Here is a 21,924-nt window from a genome sequence, read left to right as displayed (position 1 = left end):
AATTTTCGATTTTAATTTTTTTTTCAGATTTTTTGTAAAGTTACGACTTTTCAAAAAAATCGAATCAGGCCATGAATTTGAATTTCGAATACATTGCTGCTCATATCAGCGATTATATTAAGAATGAAAACTTTTTCGATACATTTGAGATCGAAGATATCAAAACAATCATGAAATATTCACAATTAACAGCTGATCAGTACATTACTCTTCTCAAACAGTCTTCATCGACTCTCAAAGCCAACAAATTATATTTCTGTACAAGAAACGCAAATGTTACTATCCAAAATTTCGATGAAGTTGTTTCAATTCTTAAATCTGTCACAAAATACATGAAATTCCATATATTTAATGGGATAATTGACTTTATAAATCAAAAAGACAAAGAGTTGCGTGATTCTACAGAAGAAATCACAAAACTTCAAACAGAATTAAAAACATTACAAAATCAAATACAAAATGCGGCCAAAGAAACAACAGTAACCCCAATTAATAAAACTCACAACTTTTCGAGAGAGTTTTTAACTAAATTATCATCACTTAAGGCAACTAATGATTTTGATAGTGTTTACCAATTCTTTGAAGAACTTTCTTCTCAAGGCAATCGCGAAATGATTTCAAAGGCTTGTGAAGAAGGACTTTGGAAAAAGACAAAATGGGATGAAATGAATGTACTTCATGTTGCAAGTGACAAAAGAAATCTTAATCTTGTCAAATCACTTATTGAATGCGGCTGTGATAAAGAAGCAAAGAATAAATATGGATGGACTTCACTCATTAAAGCATCAGAAAGAGGTCATCTTGATGTTGTTAAATATCTTATCTCAGTTGGAGCTGATAAAGAAGCAAAGGATAAGGATGGATATACTCCACTCATTATTGCATCAGATAATGGTCATCTTGAAGTTGTTAAATATCTTATCTCAGTTGGAGCTGATAAAGAAGCAAAGAATAAAAATGGATGGACTCCACTCATTATTGCATCAGAATGGGGTCATCTTGATGTTGTTAAATATCTTATCTCAGCTGGAGCTGATAAAGAAGCAAAGGATAATGATGGATATACTCCACTCATTTTTGCATCAGAATGGGGTCATCTTGATGTTGTTAAATATCTTATCTCAGTTGGAGCTGATAAAGAAGCAAAGACTAAAAATGGATGGACTTCACTCATTTTAGCATCAAGATATGGTCATCTTGAAGTTGTTAAATATCTTATCTCAGTTGGAGCTGATAAAGAAGCAAAGGATAAGGATGGATATACTCCACTCATTATTGCATCAGATAATGGTCATCTTGAAGTTGTTAAATATCTTATCTCAGTTGGAGCTGATAAAGAAGCAAAGACTAATGATGGAAAAACTCCACTCATTTATGCAGATAGTGAAGTCAGAGATTATCTAAAATCTATTGGAGCCAAGTAATCTAAATGGATTCTATTTACATTCAATTAACGTTTTCAAAAATATATTACATGGAATTGAGAAGACCTGTCACTTTTTTGAAAAAAAATAAAAATGACGTAATTCTTTATTAATCAGTAAGTTAAGTTTGAACAAACAATAAGGATGAGAAGTAGATGAACTTCAAGAATTTAGATTAAGATTGCATTGTGAATTTAGATATAAATTTGGGAGAAAAATGCGAAATAACCATTCCGCTTAAAGGAGTGGGAAGAGTGTTTGCAACAAGAGTGAAACATGGCCTTTTGGAAAGGATTTGGTGGCGCGGGGTCAGTGCTTTTTATAAGGGCATTAAAAAAATAAACTTTTGAAAATTTTTATATAATCGTCATAGTCAAAATTTTATACTAATAATTTTAGGATAAACAAAAAATTACCTCATTTTTCTTTCTTTTTATTTCAAAAAGTGACTTGACCCTCTTCAATTCCTGTAATTTATATTTTTGAACTTATAATTGAAGGTAGAATAGAATACAAAATATATTACACGAAATTGAGATTTCGTCTCAATTTCGTGTAATATATTTATGATGGGCGCGTAAAGGGTTGGCGTCCTAAGGCGTCCTGATGTAAACTATTCAATTTTTGAGAAGTTTACACCATAATTGAATAGTTTATGGCGTCCTGAGAGGAGATTTCAATGGGTATGGCGTCCTAAAAAAATAGAAGAAAATGATTTTTTCTCGATTTTTCTAGAAATTGAATTTTTAAAAAAAGAAAAAAATCAAAACGTATACATTCAAGAAGACTATAAATGAAGATTTTTCTATTTTTTTTCATTCTAAAACATCTTTTTTGGATAATTTTTTTAATAAATATGTAAGAAAGATTGAAGAAAAAGTAAATTTACTTTAAGAAAATTCGTTTTACATGATGTAAGACCCATAACAACTATAAATATTCAATTATTTAAAATAAAAAAGAAAAACAGATTAAATGTATCTCACATCAAAATCCATTGACCTAAGGATGTTAAGTTTCTGTTTTTAAAAGTTGATATTTTTTTTTAATTTTAAGAAAATTAATAGCATGTTATTAGACAATAGGAGTGTAATGATATTGACTAAACAGAAATGAGAGAATAGAGATATAATTTTGATAAGCAATATTGCGAACAAATTCTGAAGTAAAATCGCGATCAATAATTGAAAATTACGATCATGTACTGAAAAATGACGATCGAATTGAATGAATAGAATTATATCTAAGAAAAAATAAATTGTATTTAGAAGATGAACAAAGAAAAGTGTATGCTAAAAATCATTTAACAATAAATGGAAATAAAACGAAATTGTTAAAAGAAAAAAATGAAAATTGTTAAATAATATATTATTTTTTAGTCATAAGAATAAAAATATAGTAGTTATAAAAGGAATTAGACTTCATATACAATTCTTTTTCTCTGTAGAATGTGGAACGTTTGCTTTTCGATCTCTTTCGATGAACTTGAAAATATAAGTTATTATCGCTGGGAATCTTTCCGAAATAGGAGCTTTACGTTTAGGAGGATTGTCGGATGAATTTTGTTTTTTATTGTTTGATTTTGTTGTTATGGAAGATTTTTTCTTATTTTTTTCAGAATTTTGCTTGCTATTAACTGAAACTTGTTTTGACGGCCCAACAATAGCATTTGTAGTAGGAAGAATTCCCAATAACGAGCGCATTTTCGATAATTGTTTTTCAATATGATCAAGAAGGTCCAGCTTATGTTCTAGATTACTAGACATTTGATTTGTAGAAGGATGGTTTTGATTTTCTGGTTCTAAATCTGTAGAGTCTGCAATATTTGAATTTTCGGAGCGAATTGGAGCATCTGAACCTTGATTTGTATCGGCTTGCTCAAAATTAGTTTGAATTGGAGTGGATGAATTAAAATCTGGATGATTTAATGTTTCATTAAATAATGCCATAATTTTTTTCTCTTTTTCATTAATAAACTTAGTGATCATTGTATCTTTATTGTTAGATCGATCGATTTGAGTATATCTGCATCATGAACTGGAATATTTTCGAACAATGAACTCGATTCTATGGAACCATATGGAGAAATCTCGTTCTGAGCCAAAGAAAGATCCTTACGTTGTATTGTTTGATAGAAAAAATTGTTTTCTCAAGTTCTTTTTGAAAGCAGTCAAGAATATAATTTTTGTAGCTATCAGTGATAACGGTTTTTATATGGCGCTCGATCTTCTGGTTATTTTTGATGGCGTTATATTTTATCTAATTGGATTTGAGATATCTTCTTAATAGCTTCATAAATGTTTGGATGTTTTAACGAAGAAAATTCTGAATGCATACTCTCGAGGCAATCATTAGTGAATATTGCAGTTGCATTATTATATTGAGATATTAAATTGTAGTGCGGCAACAAACTTTGTGAAATAATCAATATAATCTTTGATCGAATCAACTTATTTTGATTAATTATATGCATTGTAAGTACAAATTCTTCATGAGACATGATGAAGTAATAGAATATAGCTTAAATAAAGAATTTTGTAAAGTATTGAAATTTTTTGTATAAAGTGCTACAAGTTTCCTGTGTAAAGCTTGTTTGAAATGAAATAGGCATCCAATTATACGGACTTTAGGGAAAATTTGTTGAAGTGCCTCTATCATTCCCTTTTCAAAATCACAATGAATTTGAATTAGCTTTGAAAATTGAATACCCTTGACAGTAAAAATATATTCAAATGCCTTCTTATAAGATTCAAATGTGCGGTTTTTCATGAATATAAATAAAAGTGGTAGATATTGATTTGTTGAAGGTTCACAAATCATAATTGTTAGCATCTGTCCTTTTTTTTTTGTTTTTGAAATAAATCTGTGGCTTCTTTTGCAAATTGAATTGCCTTCTCAAAACCAAAAAACATCGTCTCACAATTTGCTTGAAAATCATGGCCAATGAAAAACTGCTCGCCATTTATTAAACAAAAATTAGCAATTTCATCGTCTGTAATTTTTTCTCCAACAGAAAATTTTCTGGACTTATTATAAACTTCCCTGACCAATGAATCTTTAATTAATGGGTTTTCATCAGTACCAACAGCGTTTCTGTCATAAATTTTTTAATCTGCTGAAAAGTGCCGTTGTCTTCAGAAAATTTTGCCATTGCCTTATTGTATAGGGTGTCCAAAGGTGCGTTTAGCACAGCGCTCTATATGAGACTATTAAAGGAGATATATGCTGATTATAAATATATAATAAAATATGAATATATGTATATGATGAGTATGTTGTATTTTGGCGCCATGCCGGGATATAAAATGAATTTTGAGACAAGAGGCGGTTTCGCGGGAAATTTTGGCGGGATTTTTTTCATTTTTTTAATGAATCATAAAGAAAACATCCTCGCTCTTGCAAAAAAATGCAAAGACTGTAAAAAAATCTACGAGACATTGGTAAAATGCTTCGGTATGTATGCTCCTAGCTATTCCACTGTAACGTATCATGTTAGGATGTATCACTTCATGAACAAAAAGGCGCCCATCATAAAAATTGACAAAAAATCGCCGGATCAAAGAAAAATCAAAGCAATTCTTCAAGCGCTAGATGAAGACCCAAGAGCATCACTCAGAAGGATAGAGGAGATGACAAAGATACCACGTACAACAGTCAGTTATTATCTGCACAATTATTTGAACTACAAACTAGCGTATACACGTTGGGTTCCGCACAACCTTAATTCAGTTCAAAAAAAATCTAGAGTCCAATCTTCGAAAGAGCTCCTCTCTATATTGGGTGCGTATCAATCCAAGAAGTTTCGCTTTTTAGTAACAGGGGACGAGTCTTGGTTTCAATATGCAACAGAAGCCAAAATCATGTGGATCCCGAAGGATGAAAATCCGCAAACATTCCCGAAGAAAAAAATTGACACACCAATGATGATGTTGTCGGTTTTTTGGGGCGTGAATGGCATCATCGCAATTGATATTCTTCAAAAACCTAATACGATGAATGCTCAGTATCTAATTGACAATGTTCTTACTCAAATTATCAATTCTGATGAGTTTGAGAAATCCAAACAACAAAAACAAAAGTTTGCAATTCATTTTGATAATTCAAGAGTTCACAAAAGTCATAAGGTAATGAATTACTTGGTGGAAAACAATGTCAAAGTTGTTCCAAACCCAATTTATTCACCTGATATTGCACCCTCTGACTTTTATTTATTCGGCACGCTAAAAAAGAGAGCTGAAGGACGCGAATTCGCGAGTCCAGATGATCTTGAAAATTTTGTAAGAGAGCAATTTGAGCAATTTTCTCATGATGATTTAAAGCGTGTCTTTCAAGCCTGGATCGATCGCTGCGAACACGTGATTGAATCCAATGGTGATTATATTTAAATAAACTTTATATATATGTAACTTGTTTATTTCTATTCGCAGTATTCAGGTTTGTGCTAAACACACCTTTGGACACCCTATATATTTCTGTCAGAGTCATTGATTTATGAAGATCATTTTTTTCATTTTGTAACTTTTTAAATTGTCTGCATTCGGGTATATGTTCCTTTTGTAAATCTTCGGAAACTGAACTGTTCTCAATTTTAACTAAATAACGTGCTTGACAAGAATGATCGATGCAACGGTAGTAACGTTCAATATTATTTGAATTAATAATATTTGTATGATCATGCGAATAAAGCATATCTTTGCGAACAATTGTATCAGGATATTTTCCAGTAACTGCGGGAATATTTTTAACTGCAATATAACTAAAATATCTTCTGACAGCTTTAGATTCATTTTCGGTGTATTTAATATTAAAATATTGAAGAACTTGTTTGATTATATTCGTTTTTTCATCTCTCGATGTTGATTTTTGGTATTTATCAGATTGTTCCCTGATAAATATTTTATTTTCGTCTGTAAAGTTTGCTCTTTTTTGATTAAATATAGATGATTTTCCCATTAAAAAATGAAATGATGCAAAATTTACGAAAACCGTTCGAAAATTGAATCAAAAATGAAAAGTAATACTTAAATGAGGAATTCTTTGAGATATTGGTCTTAGATTGAATGTAGCGTCATTCTTATATAGAATATATATTCATATCATCGGAAATATGATAAAAAGCATATAATAAATGTCAAAAAAGTGAACAAATAAGCAAAGATATTTTTTAAAAAACAATGAAAAGTAATACTTAAATGAGGAATTCTTTGAGATATTGGTCTTAGATTGAATGTAGCGTCACAAATTTCACAAATATAATTTACTATACAATTTTATTCATTTTTTTAAAATGGCTGACGACAGTCTGTATCAACTAACTCAACTAGTCAAGCATAATGATTATTCTTCGGATTCATTAAATCAACTTTATCAATGCATAAGTACAATGACAGAAAGATCAATTGGATGCTTGAATTGGGATAAATTTTTCAAAAAAATCACAGTGACTGATGAAGTTCTTTTACATTTTTTAGCATCCGTTTTAAACATTGAAAAGATATCAGAATGTTTCAAGGATTCTATTTTTTATCACAATATTAATCTTGAAAAATTCAGTAATTTAACTGAAACAGAACAACAAACAATTTTAAATTCCTACAAAGCGGATAAATTTACATATTACATAATGTGCTCACAAATTGTAAAATCAAACTGGAACAATTTATCCCAAACTTTAGTTAATATTGCAAATCAATATTTGCCATTTTTAGATGAAGAAAAGCAAATATATATATTTACTGAAATAACTGGCAATTATCAAAATTTTGAAATTTCAGTTGCAAACTTGTTACTTTTTTATGAAAACAATGAAGAAAAATTAAGCAACTGTTTTAATTTAACATTGTTCCAGCAAATTTATTCCAAAAATGGAATCGAGCAAATGATATTTTTTGCTGCAAATACAATTTGTTGCAATAACACTTCTATCAATTTTTACAATCTCCTTGAAATTGAAGAAATGAATCCATTTGATTTTTTTTATTTCTCAATTCAATATAAAGAGATATTAAATTGCGATGATTTTCCAAAAGTTACAGAAGTAATCACAGGTTTAATCTCAGCTTCAAATATTAATGCTATTATGCGAATTTGCCAAAAAATTTTGGATAAAATTACATTTTATAAATGTAATTATTGCCATATTACCTCAATATGGAATTTTATCACAAATGCAGCAATAATTCTTCCTGATGAAGATTTATTAATCAAATTATTAAAATTCATAGAAAAAACAGAAAAAGCAACAGATGAATTATTCGAACCGGAGAATGATTTGGGTTTCTATGAATATTTAAATTCGATTTTCTCAGATATTACATCTGCGAGAAATAAGCAATTTCTCTTGGAATTTCTAAATACCCATGAAGATGACTTCACTTATGATCAAACATTGTGAGGTCATTTTTGATCAACAAATTAATTGAAATTCCGATCAAAAAAAATTCACAAATTGGATCAAAAAAATCGAATCTCAAGTTAAAAATAAAAAATTTCTACATTTTTATCAAATTTAGATTTTTTTTTCAAATCATGCGAATTGATTGAATAATTGCATATTTTATCCCATGCATCTAGAAGTATGTGTAATATTTTTGCTTTCATCAAGAAATTGTCGAATTTGATCTTAATTTTTTTTGAAAAATATACTTTTAGAAAAAGAAATAGTGATTGAATAGCTGCCCATGCTGTAAAAGGGTTATTTTTACAAGTAAAAAAATTGTTATTTTTCGAGCAAGTCGAGGCTTTTTTACCATCTTATTTTTGAAAAATTTACGAAAAATTATATCTGAAAAAATGCTTCATTTTGATATCTTACAATGATAAAATACCAATGTTGCTGGGATATAATAGCTACACCTGGACATCTACTACATTAATGCGTATGACAGGTAAAGTTGATTTCAAAAGTATAGCCTGGAAAGATTACAATAAATCAACGATAATTCAAAAAAATTTCTTATAAGTTAACATAATAAAAATTTAATTTTTATATTGCTTGTATTATACTTAAGTATATAATATATTTAAATCTTAGAATGAAAATTCGGGACGCCCTAGCTATTCAATTTTCCCTTAGGACGCCCATAAACCTCTCAAAAATGTGATGTAAATATCACAATTTTGAGAAATTTACACTAGGACGCCTTAGGACGCCAACCCCATTTTTTACCATTTATGATATCATATTCTTGTTTTCAAGCTATTATCAATTTGAATATTATTAATTCTTCATAGATCTATGCTAAGTTTTTTCGGATTTAAACATAGTCATTTATAAATATAAGGGCGGGGAGAATGTCTATTTCGAAAAAAATAATCGTCTTTCGGTCTATTTCGAAAATAATCGTCCCGATCACGACGATAGAAGGCGAAATTATTAAAGATTGCATTTTGAAGTGAATGAATATATGCATAGATCATAACTCGTCTAGGCTGAGGTAAATATATAGTAAAGAAAGTGTTCAAGTTCTTATATAAAATCATAATTTCATTATATATGATATGTATTGATGATTGTTTGGAGACTTACTAAACATATTCTATATATCATAATTTTATATTGAAAAATCCTATAAAATGACAATTTGTGAGTTTTCATTATATTAATCATGATAAAGAAGTTTTTATGGGATTATGACCCTGTAATCTCTCTATTATTCTGATAAATAAGTATGCTGAAGTGAATATATGAAAAATAAAGCACAAAATAATAATAAAAATAAATTTTTAGTCATAATAAGTAAGAAAGTAATAGCACTATATTTGTTTATCGTAGCAGTGATCTGGATCACTAGTATTAGAACGATTTTAACAAGAAAAGAATGTAAAATTTCTGAAAATCGAATTTTTTAAAGTAGTTGCCTGGCAAAATATATCTGTAGTGTAATGCGAGCATAAAGGAAGAATTTGTAAAAAACTTTGAAATTCATTTATTGATTGTACATTTGAGTTATACGTTGTTTGGTTATTCGAAATTTATAAAAGATTTCATTTTCGTTAATTTATGAATCAAAATAGGGAACAGGACAAATTTGCCACACGGCACTTTTTTTAAAAAAAATTAATGGAGCGGAGCGATACTCTGCTGCAGGAGCCCCAAGGCTCCCAATCATTACGAAAGGGAGCCTCAGGGCTCCTGAGAATCCATCAGCAGAGGCCTTTTCATTTGGCCTCTGCTGATCAAAGATTCGGCGAAGCCATTCTTCGTCTCAGGAGCCCCAAGGCTCCCAATCATTACGAAAGGGAGCCTCAGGGCTCCTGAGAAACCTCTTTTAGAAGGTTTTCTTAAAGAAAACCTTCTCAAAGATGATTGTCAGCATTCACTCAAAATCTACCAAGAGTTTCAAAGTTTCAAATCTATCTGAAATGAAGCTTTGAATCTCTTGTATATCTAATTGTAAAGGTACCTTTTCAAAATGTCTTCTATTGATTAAATTTAATCAGTAAAAGTCATTTTGAAAAGGTACATCTCTATAATTGCTATTGAGCATTCACTCTTGGAACCTTGGAGCTCTTGTGTAGTGCATGAAAACTCCAAGATTCTAGCATAAAACATATATCATAGACATAATTTCTTCAAATATAATTTAAGGCTATTTTTTAAAAAAATGAAAAAAGCGTAATTTAAGGTTATTGAAAAGTGACACTTGGCAAATTTGTCCCGCACTCATCAAAATATTGTAATAATGGAGAATTTCGTTTGAATTTCGTATTGAATGTAGATTGCAATTGTAATGTTGATAAAATGATGTATAATTTGCTTAATTTGAGAGAGTTTGTAATAATAATCGAGAAATATGAATTTTGAATGATTAAATAGAGACGGGTTCATCAATGTAATCTGTTTCGAATCAGTATTTGATGTTCCCGTTCTCAACTTTAGCTGTTAATGAATACGTTAGCAGCATTCAACCATATTCATTCACTATAAATGAAAAGAACAAGTAGTAATTGATGATATATGAAAGAGTTACATCAATGATCATTCTTGCTAATTCCTCATTATTTTTAAAATATTGACATTATTTTATATTTTCACTTAAAAATAAGTAAATTCATTACAACTTAACGTAAAAATAACTATTGAAATAGTAAAAACGTGATATAATGATGTGAAATTTCCAAATTTTTTTCAAAAAATAAAAAATAAATTCAAAAATTGTTAAAAAATCTATGAAAATCATAAATCTAAAATTAATTTGGAATTTTTGAGTAAGTAGATCAAGTTTAATATTTGTATATAATGTTATTTCTGCGAAAATGTATGATTTTTCTCAAAAATTTGTAATCAATTTTGATAGATATTACCTTTTAAGATAAACCACTTATATATCATAGCAAGTGACTAATTTTAAAGATAAATTCTCATATATATCTCTTATAAAATCAACAGCTTTATTCAAATTTTAAATTCTTGACAATTTTAGATGAATGATTGGCCAAAATTGTTAATTTATAACGTAACGCAATCATTACTGGTGAAGCATTCTGTCTAATAATCGATTTATTGATATTTCTTTGAAATATGAGACAAAAAACTGTTTTTTCACAAATTATGCATATACACACTCATAAACATTACTATTTAAATGATATACCACAGCTATTTACCTAATATCTTAATCAATTTATGCAATTGTGATTTAACTCGATTTATATCGAATTTTAATCATTGAATAGATTTAGATTTCCTTAATACAATTCAGATCATCCATTATATTAATGATATACTAAATATTTCATAATAATAAAAAAAATTAAGAGAATTATCACATTTTATTATTGTGAATCATCACCTTAAACTATGTATTTATTAAAGGCCTCGTTGCAAACACAAATAATAATTGATAATATTTTTTATATTAAATACAATATATTTGGGCTAAACAACAGCGTTATTGTTATATTCTCGTATATGTTAGCACAAATAATATATTGTTATCTTATAAACACAATATTTTTTTTTAGAATTAAATAAGCATAATACTTTTTATGTATTAGCACAATAGCACAGTTACAAAACGTTAGTATTAGTATTAGGCTATCTGATTATATGTGAAAATAGTGAGAAATATCATAATTTGTCTTGCAATCTTCTAATTAATCTCATAAAAAAGCATAACATAGTATTTTTATTATATAAATAGATTGCAAATAGTATGCTTTAGTAGCGCCTAAAAAGTCAAGGATCTAAAATAACTCTATGGTGGGGAATTATGCATTTTAATGTCTATCGTCGTGATCGGAACGATTATTTTCGAAATAGACCGAAAGACGATTATTTTTTTCGAAATAGACATTCTCCCTATAAGGGCGCAAAAGTATGAATTTCTCATCATAGGAAATTAACGAAAACTTGAATTAGGTAAAGATACTTATCACGTATCTTCTTAATCATATTTTTGCCAAGCAATAATTTAAATTTGAAGAATGAATGCAATATTTTTTAAACACATATTTTCTTCTCTGGAACAATTCTGATCAGATGCATCAATCAATCTGACAACACTTAACGCATTGTAATTGGCTTTTTTATTTGCTTAATGAAACATCGGACTCCCAAAGAACTAATGTACTTAAATGACTAATGTAACAATTGGTCATTTTATTAAAAATTTAAATTAAACCAGATTCTCTCAAAATTAAATTAAAATTATAAAATTCAACAAATTGAGTTTCCAATTTAGCTAATTAAACCAGATTCTCTCAAAATTGTTGGAGATGGTACATTATAGAGACTGAAATCATGAAAATGAGTTTACAAGCTTTATTTTTCAAAAATAAACATAAATGTACAAAAGAAATTTATTTGGCAACAATCATTTGCTTATCATTTATAAGGAAATGAATGTGTAGTTACAAACAAGAAATAACATATAAATTATGAAGACAAAATAATTACAGGATAACTGTATTAACTGCATAAATAGATTTAGCATGCATTGTTGTATTTGCAGTTGTAGTTCTGGATGGAATTGTTTGACGCATTGAACGGGTTCCTGTCATTGTTATTGTTCGTGTTTGTGTTGTATTCTGCTTGCCATCTCCTGACTCCTCTTCTTGGTCGTTAGCTGATGCTGCAACTTGGCCAGCATTTCGCTTTTTGATAACAAAATAAGTAACAGAAGCAATGATACCAACAACAGCAACGCAGACCAAAGCGATGAATGCATAAAGCAAATTTTGTTCTGTATAGTTTGGCTCTGTAGTAACAGTAACATCCTGATACTGTTCATAACGCGATTCTGTAGCTAAAGGTGTTGTTGCAGCAATTGTTTGGAAAGGTGTTCTTGGAAGATCTACATCGAAGCTGTCATCTGGTAAATCCAACTCATGATTTTTCCTAATGAATGTAAGGAGAAAGAGCATCATTATTTTTTAATAACTTATAAACGTAAATGAAATTTTTTTCTCCGTTGACGGAAAAAAATAATAAATTTTTACATTTCCGGTCACCAATCAAATATCTTTAAACACGCAAGTAAAATGCCTTGATTTCATTCTGAAAATCTGAAAATTATCGCAATCGCGAATGCCATTACATTGCAATAGGGTAAAAAATACTCATAATCATATTAGAATACTTATGAAAAAGAGAAACAAACAAGTAAATTTCTTCAATACCTAGAAATTATTAAAATTAATTTTATTCATGACGAAATTGCTCCAAAATCAAGAATTTATATCTTATGTAAGTTAGAGATTATACATATCCTTTAATTTAATCATATTTCAACTTGAAATCTTGTCACTTTTTGCAAATTTCGCAAATTTTCGAGATGATTGATTGGAGCCCAGCGATATCAAATGAACTAAATCTTGGGTCATTGGGCCTTTCAATCGATTATACTTACCATCCTACTGCAAAATTTCGAGATTTTCCAGTTGAAACTAATGAAAGAAAAGCACTTGAACGTGTAGAGAAGTATAACAACGCAGAAAATGAAGAAAAAAACCTTGCAAATGATATGGCGGAAGTTTTGCTTACAAGTCACAACTTATCCAAAGATATGGCACAAGTTGAAAAGGAAGCTGAGGAAGATGCTAAAGTAGAAGAAGAATTAACCAAAAAAGCAATAGAATATGTCAAAAGAAGAGATGATTTCTTGATGAGACAGCGCTCTCGCCTATTTAATCACGAAAATTCACTCGATGAACCGGAAAAAGTCGAATTCGAAGATTCAATACCAGGCATTATCAAATACAGAAACTATTTATTTGACTATAAGCTGTTTATTGACAACCAACGTGAACTTATGCAACAAGAAAGGTCAGAATTGGTCTATGAGCTTAATCTTCTCCACAATGACCACGAGAAAATTAAAATGCAAGACCAATTCAACCAAGAAGACTACGAAATCATTCTAAAAAAGAGAGAAGAAATCGTAAAAATCAAAAAACTTGCAAATACGCCCGAAGGACTCTTTCAAAGACACCAGAAACTTGTGGAAGAAAGAAGAAAGCGTTTGCAATACGAATCTGAGAAAATGGTTGAAATTGAAAAACAAATTGAAAATACAAAGCAGTCAAATCAAGAATTACAGCGTCAGAACAGAAGAGCGGCCACAAAACTTAATAAAATTCGTGAAAAACTTAACAAAGAAATGCAAGAAGTTGAAAATAAAAAATCTTTATTAATGCAAAGCGTTCAGAAGCTTAATGAAGAGTCAGAAGCCATTAACAATGATAGGAGACGCATAAATAATATCAGAGAAATGCTCAAAGCTGAAAGACAAAAGATTATTGATGATATGGCCGCAATTGACCAGTATAAAGACTCTTTTCGTAAAGAATTCGCTGAGATTGCAATGGAGAAACAGAGGATGAGATCGGCAATTAATGCATTGATGGATAAAAGAAGAGAAATTCCGGCAAAAAGGAAAGAACTCGGTTTACCTGAGAAACCAGTTGAAATACAACAAGGAAATCCAAGTATTCTTAAGCAGGAGATCATATTCCTTCAGAGAGACTACGACGTGGCCAGAGCTCAGTTGAAAATGGAACAAGATGCAATTGAATCTCTCAAAAAGGTCGTATATCCGAAAGTCCAAAGAAACGAGAACACGGAACCGGTAAAGATATTCCCAGAACCTCAAAAACCAAAGCTAATCGAAGGAATCAGAGTTATTCCGGGAAGTGCCATGAAAACAAGCTCTGGACCAAAGATAACTCCTCCAAGATCAGGTGATACACAATTAGTCATATCTATCGGCCAAAAAGAAAGAAAAAGAATTCTCACAAAAAGTGAACCTGAAGAGGAACCAAAAAGTGACAAAAATATTTCGGATCAAAATCTTCCTGAAAACCAAGATACAAATGATACTACAAATAATAATGAAGAAGAAAATCAAAAATCTGAAGAAAATTTAGTTAGTGATCAGCAAAATAAGGAAGAAGGAGACCAAAATAATAACGAAACAGCAGAAAAACAGGAAGATAAGCAAAGTACTAATCAAGATAATGATCAATCAAACGAAAATGAAGAAAATGATCAAAATATGGAAGATAAGAATGAAGAAAACAAAGAAATATTAGACCAGCAAGCAGAAAAAGAGGAAATACAACAAGCGGCAATATCTGATGACCATGAAGAACAGAAAATTGAAAATAATGAAACTCAAATATAGATTCTGAAATCTTATAATTGTGATTTAATTTTATAAATGTTTAGTAGTTTTTTTTTGATATCTATTAATTACAAAACCATTTTCAAATTTATTTTTTTTTAAAAAATATTCCTAATTTCATTCATTTCACTGGATAATACCTATCTTATCAGATGTAAATAAGCATTTCATATATTAAGAATATCATTTTAATTCATAAAAAAAGGAAATTTGAAAATAATTTTGATGCTAGATCCTTATTCTAGAACTAGAAACGAATATATAAGATGCCTATTAAGAGATGAAAACCATCACCGTTAGCATATGGTTTCTACAATCATGTTTGTTAGTAAAGATAAAGAGAGATTTTTTACTAAAATTTTTTAACGTACACTAAAAGAATTTTTATATGACACGAAATTTTAGTATCTTTTCTGCACCAAAAACAACAGTTTTAAAGTCAAACGAGCTCATACAACAACCAGAGCCACCTAAGGAAGAAAAACCATTGCCTGAAAAGGAGGAAGTGCAGAAAATGCTTGATGAATTAAACCAAAAGAAGGAAGAGTTAGATAAACAGACATATGAATTACATGAATTAAGAAAGAAATACGAACAAGATAATGCCGAGCTTATAGAATTACGAAATCGAACAAATAAAGATATTGAAGCAATTTCGAAACGTGAAGAAGCGCTAAAATATCAACAAGAACGTTTAGAAACAGAAAAGAAAATGATTGAATTCCAAGATAGATCATTACGTGAAAAAGAAGAAAGATATCAAAAATATTTCAATAAATACATTCAAGAAAAGAGCGGTATGGTTCTTCAAGAAACATTATTAAGAGAACAACTTGAACTGACTCAAACACAGCTTGCAGAGACATTAAATTCCATGAAAAAAGATACAGATCAAGATGATCAAACAAAAGCTATGCGAGCAGATCTCGAAAACGAGAGAAGCAAACTTATGGAGCAGCTTGCAATGTTTCAACGCCAAAAAGAAGCATTTGATGAAGAAAAGGCTGTTTTTGAAATGTCAAAACATTATTATGGAGAAACTCCAACGAGAGATGCAAATACTGAAGCTGTTTTCATAGAACATGAGCGCGCAGTGTTAACAGTTCAACAAAAAAGATTCCAAGAAGAGAAAGAATTATTTGATGAAGCGAGATCTAAATTTGAGAAAAATTTTTCAGAATACTTAGCAAACAAAGAAGAACAAATCATGAGACAGCAACAATTAAAAGAAGAACAAGGAGATGTTGAGCTGCTTAGAAAAGCTCTTATTCAGTCGGAGCATGAAATTAAACAACAAAAAATCGAATTGGCGAAAATCAAAGAATCTTTCAAACAAGAAAGAGATCAAATAGATGAAGCATGGATGAAATTAAGGAGACAAGTTGATAAACTCAAAGATACAAGGCAGCAGATGGACTTAGAAAGGCAAAACTTTGATAAAGAGAAACATGAGTTCGAATTAGAAAAAGAAAAATTTGCAATTTTGGATCAACATTACACTCAAGTAGAAAACAGTGTTGATTTATTGTCTAAGAAACTTGTTTTAAAAGAAGCAAGATTGTTTAATGATATAGAAGAAGAGAAGAACTTGCAAGGTTTATATCAAGTCCATGATATGTTTAGGTACAAAGAACAAGAACTTAAAAAACAACTCGAAGATGCACAAAATGAATTAAGAACTGTAAAAATAAACTCTCAAAGAGAAATTTTAGGATACAAAAAGAAATTTTCAGAAATTAGTCTCAAAAATGAGAAATTAGAGCATGATCTCTCAGAAGCACATCATGAACTTTTGAAGGCACAAACTGAACTCCAAGAATCACAAACTGCAAGTGTTCTGTTGGGAGAAAAATTAACAAATGCCGTGAAAACTTATAATAAAGAAAAAGAAATGAGATTGAAGCTCGAAAATATTATTCAAAGGCAAATGATTAATGATAGAATCAGAGAACAAAATAAACCACAAGAGGATTCAAAAATAAGGAAACAAACTGAAATGGAGATACGCCAAAAGCTGGAAGAAGAATACCATTTTAAGTTCGAAGCTGCTTTGGTTCAAGCGAGAAAAGAAATTACAGAAGCAAAGAATAAGAGATTACAGCAACAAATTGATGAAGTGAAGGCCGAATATGATGTTAGATTTGAAACTATGAAACAAAAACTAAAAGAAAAAATGAATAAAACTAAATAAATTGTTTGTATTATTATGTTAATCATGATGTTTTTTTAAGTCCAGTTTTACTATTAATCAGTATTTGCAAAAATTAAATCTATGCAATGATGGCTAGTTCATAATTTCTCTTTTATATAGTTCAATCATAATATACAAGAAAAAAAATTTTTCAAAAATGAACATTAGACACTCTCTATACATAATTAATCCCTAACTAAAATATTCTTTTCTGTGCAAATCTAATATAATTGTTAAAACACCTACGAGGCGATCTCTTTCTATGCCAAGATTAATCAGAAATTGGAAAATGCATCTTTAAAATCATTCATTTTGTTTTCTTTACAAAATATTTGATAACAATATAAATACTGATTAAAGATTTAGTAAGTAGTGAAATATAAATAAATAATACAACATTTTACTACATTATAAACGAATTAGACATAGTAACATTAACAAATAAATCTGTAATTGTATTGAGCTTTGTTTCTGATGTAAATGGGAAAGACCTATATCTAGATCCATAATATACAGCAAACTCTTGTGAAACTTTTTCAGAAATTATGTCCATAATTTCATCATAAGAACTCATTCCTTCAACTAAATAAATATCAACATAATTTGTATTAATACACTCATGAACTGTAATAGGACGGTTGTAATGCTTGTAATCAACTCTAATATAGTCAATGTACGTTGAACTGACAGAAAATTCGTTATTACGAACATATTTTACAGTAGGAAAACGATTCAATTCCATGATTTTAGTTAAATCATCTTCGATGTATTCACTCTTTTCGTATTTAATTCCAGTGTAGTATTTCACTTCAATTATTGATCTTCGAGAAGGGAAAGAGAAAATGTGATCAGTATCCAAACTATAAACATTTTGTAATCTTTCAGTTCCTTCCGATTTCTTGAAGAATGATAATTTTCCATTTACTTTTGATGTCACAATTCTGTAATATTGAGTGAATTGATTCATATAAATACTCTTTGGAACTTCAAAACCAACAAAATCACTGTCAGGCTTTGTTAAATCTTTGACAAGTATTGTCTGTGAAGGGAACATTGTTTTGTACATAGATCTAAAGGTGGAATGACTATTGTTCATCAAATAAACATAAGAATTCATAAGATTTGAGTTTTCCAAAACATTTTTGTCAACAAATTCATTGATATTAGGAATATTTTCATAAATTGAATAAACAATTGGATCATAATTAGTATTCATATCATGATGTAGTTCTCCATCATGTATATTATAGATTTTTATGTACTTCTGGTAATTGATACCCAATAATTTCAAAAATGATTTATCTAATTTCATAAATTTGTCTCTTTGAAGGAATTTGTAGAAGAATAAGAAAGGAAAAGTGTTTTCTGAGTGAATGTAAACAAAGTTGTAGGTATCATTAGGATTATATGGTTCTTCTGATAAATGAAGATATAAATGACATCTGATGTCTTTTGCTCTTGTTTTTTCATCTAAAATTCCTTCAATTCTGTTTTTCTCATCAATTCTCCAGAGATTTACAAATTTACCGTTGATTTTTAATTGTTTCTTAATTTCTTTAATTATATCATCTCTTGTGTAATTCTCTGGAATATCTACTGGTTTTTGTGTTGCTGGACAAATAATGTTGAAATTGAATCTGTAACTATTCATCTTCAATCCTTCCTCTGTTTCCAAAAATATCTTTACTTTTCTAACATCATTTACTGGTTTATTTTGATTTTCTGAATTCACTCCTTTTGGTGTCGAACTTGAAAATCTTTCTGTTTGTCTTGAAACATTATATGTTTGTCTTGAAACAGTTTCTGTTAGTCTTGTAGGATTTTCTTTTGTGGAACTTGGTTGAGGATCATCAGAATCAAAAGATATGTTTAGTTCACGTTTGTTTTGAGGTTTTTCAAAAGGTTTTGGCTGTTGATTTAATTGGTTGTTATTACTTTGCATTCCCTGACTATTTATTTCATTTATCCGATCTAAGATTGAAAGAGGATCAATTCTATCTTCCTGAGAGGATTTTCTTTGTGTGTAATTTGGAGGGCTAATTCCAGTACCAGAGGATTTATTTCCAACCATTCTAGATCCTGGTTTTTGATTCAAGTTTGGTTTTTCTTCTTTAATTTCTTCAATTCCATGACTTTCAAATGGTTTTTGAGTGAGTTTTGAGTCATTTTGTTTTCCTTCTACAAGGAAGATTGCTGAAGGAGGAGTTTCAACTCTTTGTAGTTTTGGTAATACATTTTCATCAATTTTAATAAAAACTTCATTAATTTTATCCTTTCTCACGTAAAGCAGCAAATAAGCGTTTTGTCTTGGTCCATGTTCTGCAGCTCCAAACACTTCATCATTTGTAACAGGTCTCACAGCCATATCATTAAACTCGAACCATTGATTTCCTTTATCTGGTTTAATTAAGCAGTAGAAATGTCCATTTTTTACAATTCCGAAATGGACAATCACACAATACAAAGAGTATTCAATCAATCCATTTTGGGAAGGAATTTTAATTTCATCAAAAAATTCAAAAGGAGAATAAAGTTTCATTTCTTCTCCTGTGTACAAATCATAAGAATACCTCATTAATTGGATCTGTAGAACTGTTGGCATTTCAATGAACTCTGTTCCCAATAAAACATCATATTCTTTATCATCAATCTTGTACTTGTTATCTCCATCAAGTTTTTCTGGTGTTAAATATTTGGTTAAACTTTCATTGATAGTTTTGTTTCCTATAGCATCTAAAGAGATCTGTGAGAACTCTTCTATACTATCTATCTCTTTGAAGTCTGTGGGATTGATTGGTCTGATGAATGAACGACTTTTTCCAACAAAAATTGATTTGAAAATTTTGTTGATTTCGTCATTTTTCTTGCAAACTTCTTCTTCGATTCTGTTGATGATTTTGATGAAGAATTCTTGTGCATCATGTTGCTCGAATGCATGGAATTCGCTCCAGCCGAATGCTCTGATCAAATCATCTGCTTTAACTGCTTCTTTCGATGTTTGCAAATCAAGAAACATTTGCTGCAAACCACGAACTAGAATGTCATCAGTGTTTATCTGAAAAACAAGTTTCCTGAAGACAGGAAGATGGAAAAGAGCTTGGAGAAATGAACTCATGTAACATGTTGCTCCCAAATTGCCAATTCCAACATATTCAGCACATGATTTGTCATCTTTCGTAACTTGAACATAATTTCTTGTTCTTCTCGTAACAGAACTAATTGTTGATGAATTACTAGAAGAATTTTCTGTTCTACTTGGAGCAGAAGAAGGTGTTGATGCATTATTATTAGAATTTTTCATTGTACTCGGAGCAGAAGAAGGTGTTGATGAATTACTAGAAGAATTTTCTGTTCTACTTGGAGCAGAAGAAGGTGTTGATGCCTTATTATTAGAATTTCTTGTTCTTCTCGTAACAGAACTAATTGTTGATGAATTACTAGAAGAATTTTCTGTTCTACTTGGAGCAGAAGAAGGTGTTGATGCATTATTATTAGAATTTTTCATTGTACTCGGAGCAGAAGAAGGTTTTAATAAATTATTAGATGTTTTTTCTGTTCTACTTGGAACAGAATTGGGTTTTAATGAATTACTAGATGGATTTTCTGTTCCAGTTGTAACAGAATCAGGTTTTAATGCAGTGTTAGAAGGTTTTTGAGGATCTTTTGGAGAATCAATTTTATCATTTTTATTTTGCTGAGAAGCTAAATCATTATGAAGTGAATTGCGACGGGTTGATCCAGAAGATGAAGATGACTTTCTTTTTGTTGGCAAATCTGCCGAATTTTGTTTGGTATCAGAATCAGCAGTTAAAATTGGAATTTTCTGATCTCTTGCTTTAAATATTAAATCAATTTCCTTTTGGTCCGGTTTATCTGTGTTGTTTTGCACTTGCCTTCGAGGAGAATTTAGATTTTTAGCTAAAGATGGAGAAATTTCGATTTCATCGAATCTATCTGATTGTTTATAAGTAGACGTAGATTTTTGGACCGGAGATGATTTCGAACCGAAAGAAAATTCATTTTCATTAACCGTTAGATTCTTTTTCTGAGAACTTTGTGATAGTGATGAATTTTTTGGCTTTTCTACTTTTAATGTATCTCTGTTTTTCATTATTTCCTTCGGTGTTTCCACTGAAATATATGAAAAAGAAGATTTTGGACTTTTAGGTGATTTTTGTATTGAATAAGCTGTATTATTCGATGGACTTGTTGTACTAACCTTTAGTGAATCTCTGTTTGAATTTTCATTAAATCTATCAATAAGAAATGGGCTTGTGTATGTATTTTTTGGTTTTGCAGCTTGAAAATCTAGTGGATTTTCTAATTTAAAGTATACACGAATATGCTGGTTTTGTGTCACAGGATGTTGTAATTTCTGAACGAATGTTCTATATTTTGAAACCCATATTTGATTCCATTCCTCCTCGCTATTAATTCTGTAATATAAATTTTGCTGTTTATTCAACCCCGTCGTAACTATTTCAATCAATGGAACTTCCGAGACAGATTTAGGAGAAAGCGTTACTTTTATTGTTACATTTTCAATAGTTACTTCGGATGTTCTTACTTGTGAACTTCCAGGATACCAAAATAAATAAACAGATGTCATTTTTAAAATTTTGACAACACTTTTTTAAATTTTTTTTCTCCAATCAAATCAATTGCTGAATTAATTCTTAGTTTG

General features: G+C 29.7%; 7 protein-coding genes across 7 annotated transcripts, besides 8 other annotated features; 4 read left to right on the top strand and 3 right to left on the bottom strand.

Annotated features, from left to right (window-relative positions):
* Positions 1-71: 71 nt before the first annotated feature.
* TVAGG3_0267440 (ankyrin repeat protein family) lies at positions 72-1,761 on the top strand (the record flags this gene model as incomplete). Its single annotated transcript, XM_001583730.1, has 1 exon — positions 72-1,424. The coding sequence occupies one exon, from the start codon at positions 72-74 to the stop codon at positions 1,422-1,424; it is 1,353 nt and encodes a 450-aa protein (XP_001583780.1).
* A 234-nt stretch (positions 1,762-1,995) lies between these two features.
* Positions 1,996-4,589: a mobile genetic element.
* On the bottom strand, positions 2,943-3,373 carry TVAGG3_0267430 (MULE transposase domain-containing protein; the record flags this gene model as incomplete). The annotated part of the gene is made up of 1 exon (XM_001583729.2): positions 2,943-3,373. A coding segment is annotated over one exon (431 nt), but the record flags the coding sequence as incomplete, so codon positions are not given.
* Positions 4,588-4,615: a terminal%2Cinverted (terminal inverted repeat of Mariner transposon ID:TVAGG3_0267400).
* Positions 4,588-5,889: a mobile genetic element.
* TVAGG3_0267410 (Mariner transposase) lies at positions 4,682-5,809 on the top strand (the record flags this gene model as incomplete). The annotated part of the gene is made up of 1 exon (XM_051228469.1): positions 4,682-5,809. The coding sequence occupies one exon, from the start codon at positions 4,682-4,684 to the stop codon at positions 5,807-5,809; it is 1,128 nt and encodes a 375-aa protein (XP_051098199.1).
* Positions 5,862-5,889: a terminal%2Cinverted (terminal inverted repeat of Mariner transposon ID:TVAGG3_0267400).
* Positions 5,890-8,593: a mobile genetic element.
* An 846-nt stretch (positions 8,594-9,439) lies between these two features.
* Positions 9,440-9,473: a terminal%2Cinverted (terminal inverted repeat of MuDR-4N1_TV transposon ID:TVAGG3_0267380).
* Positions 9,440-10,091: a mobile genetic element.
* Positions 10,063-10,091: a terminal%2Cinverted (terminal inverted repeat of MuDR-4N1_TV transposon ID:TVAGG3_0267380).
* Positions 10,092-11,439: 1,348 nt separating this feature from the next.
* On the bottom strand, positions 11,440-12,808 carry TVAGG3_0267370 (uncharacterized protein; the record flags this gene model as incomplete). The annotated part of the gene is made up of 1 exon (XM_001583728.2): positions 12,321-12,794. One exon carries the CDS (start codon positions 12,792-12,794, stop codon positions 12,321-12,323), a length of 474 nt encoding a protein of 157 aa, XP_001583778.1.
* Positions 12,809-13,194: 386 nt separating this feature from the next.
* TVAGG3_0267360 (uncharacterized protein) lies at positions 13,195-15,148 on the top strand (the record flags this gene model as incomplete). The annotated part of the gene is made up of 1 exon (XM_051228468.1): positions 13,202-15,049. The coding sequence occupies one exon, from the start codon at positions 13,202-13,204 to the stop codon at positions 15,047-15,049; it is 1,848 nt and encodes a 615-aa protein (XP_051098198.1).
* Positions 15,149-15,437: 289 nt separating this feature from the next.
* On the top strand, positions 15,438-17,240 carry TVAGG3_0267350 (uncharacterized protein; the record flags this gene model as incomplete). The annotated part of the gene is made up of 1 exon (XM_001583727.2): positions 15,438-17,240. The coding sequence occupies one exon, from the start codon at positions 15,438-15,440 to the stop codon at positions 17,238-17,240; it is 1,803 nt and encodes a 600-aa protein (XP_001583777.2).
* A 403-nt stretch (positions 17,241-17,643) lies between these two features.
* On the bottom strand, positions 17,644-21,849 carry TVAGG3_0267340 (Clan CA, family C19, ubiquitin hydrolase-like cysteine peptidase family; the record flags this gene model as incomplete). Its single annotated transcript, XM_001583726.1, has 1 exon — positions 17,644-21,849. One exon carries the CDS (start codon positions 21,847-21,849, stop codon positions 17,644-17,646), a length of 4,206 nt encoding a protein of 1,401 aa, XP_001583776.1.
* Between the last annotated feature and the right edge of the window lie 75 nt (positions 21,850-21,924).

Source organism: Trichomonas vaginalis, chromosome V (genome assembly GCF_026262505.1).
Source record: "Trichomonas vaginalis G3 chromosome V, whole genome shotgun sequence".
NCBI classification, from domain to species: Eukaryota; Parabasalia; order Trichomonadida; family Trichomonadidae; genus Trichomonas; species Trichomonas vaginalis.
This window is presented reverse-complemented; position numbering and strand designations above follow the sequence as displayed.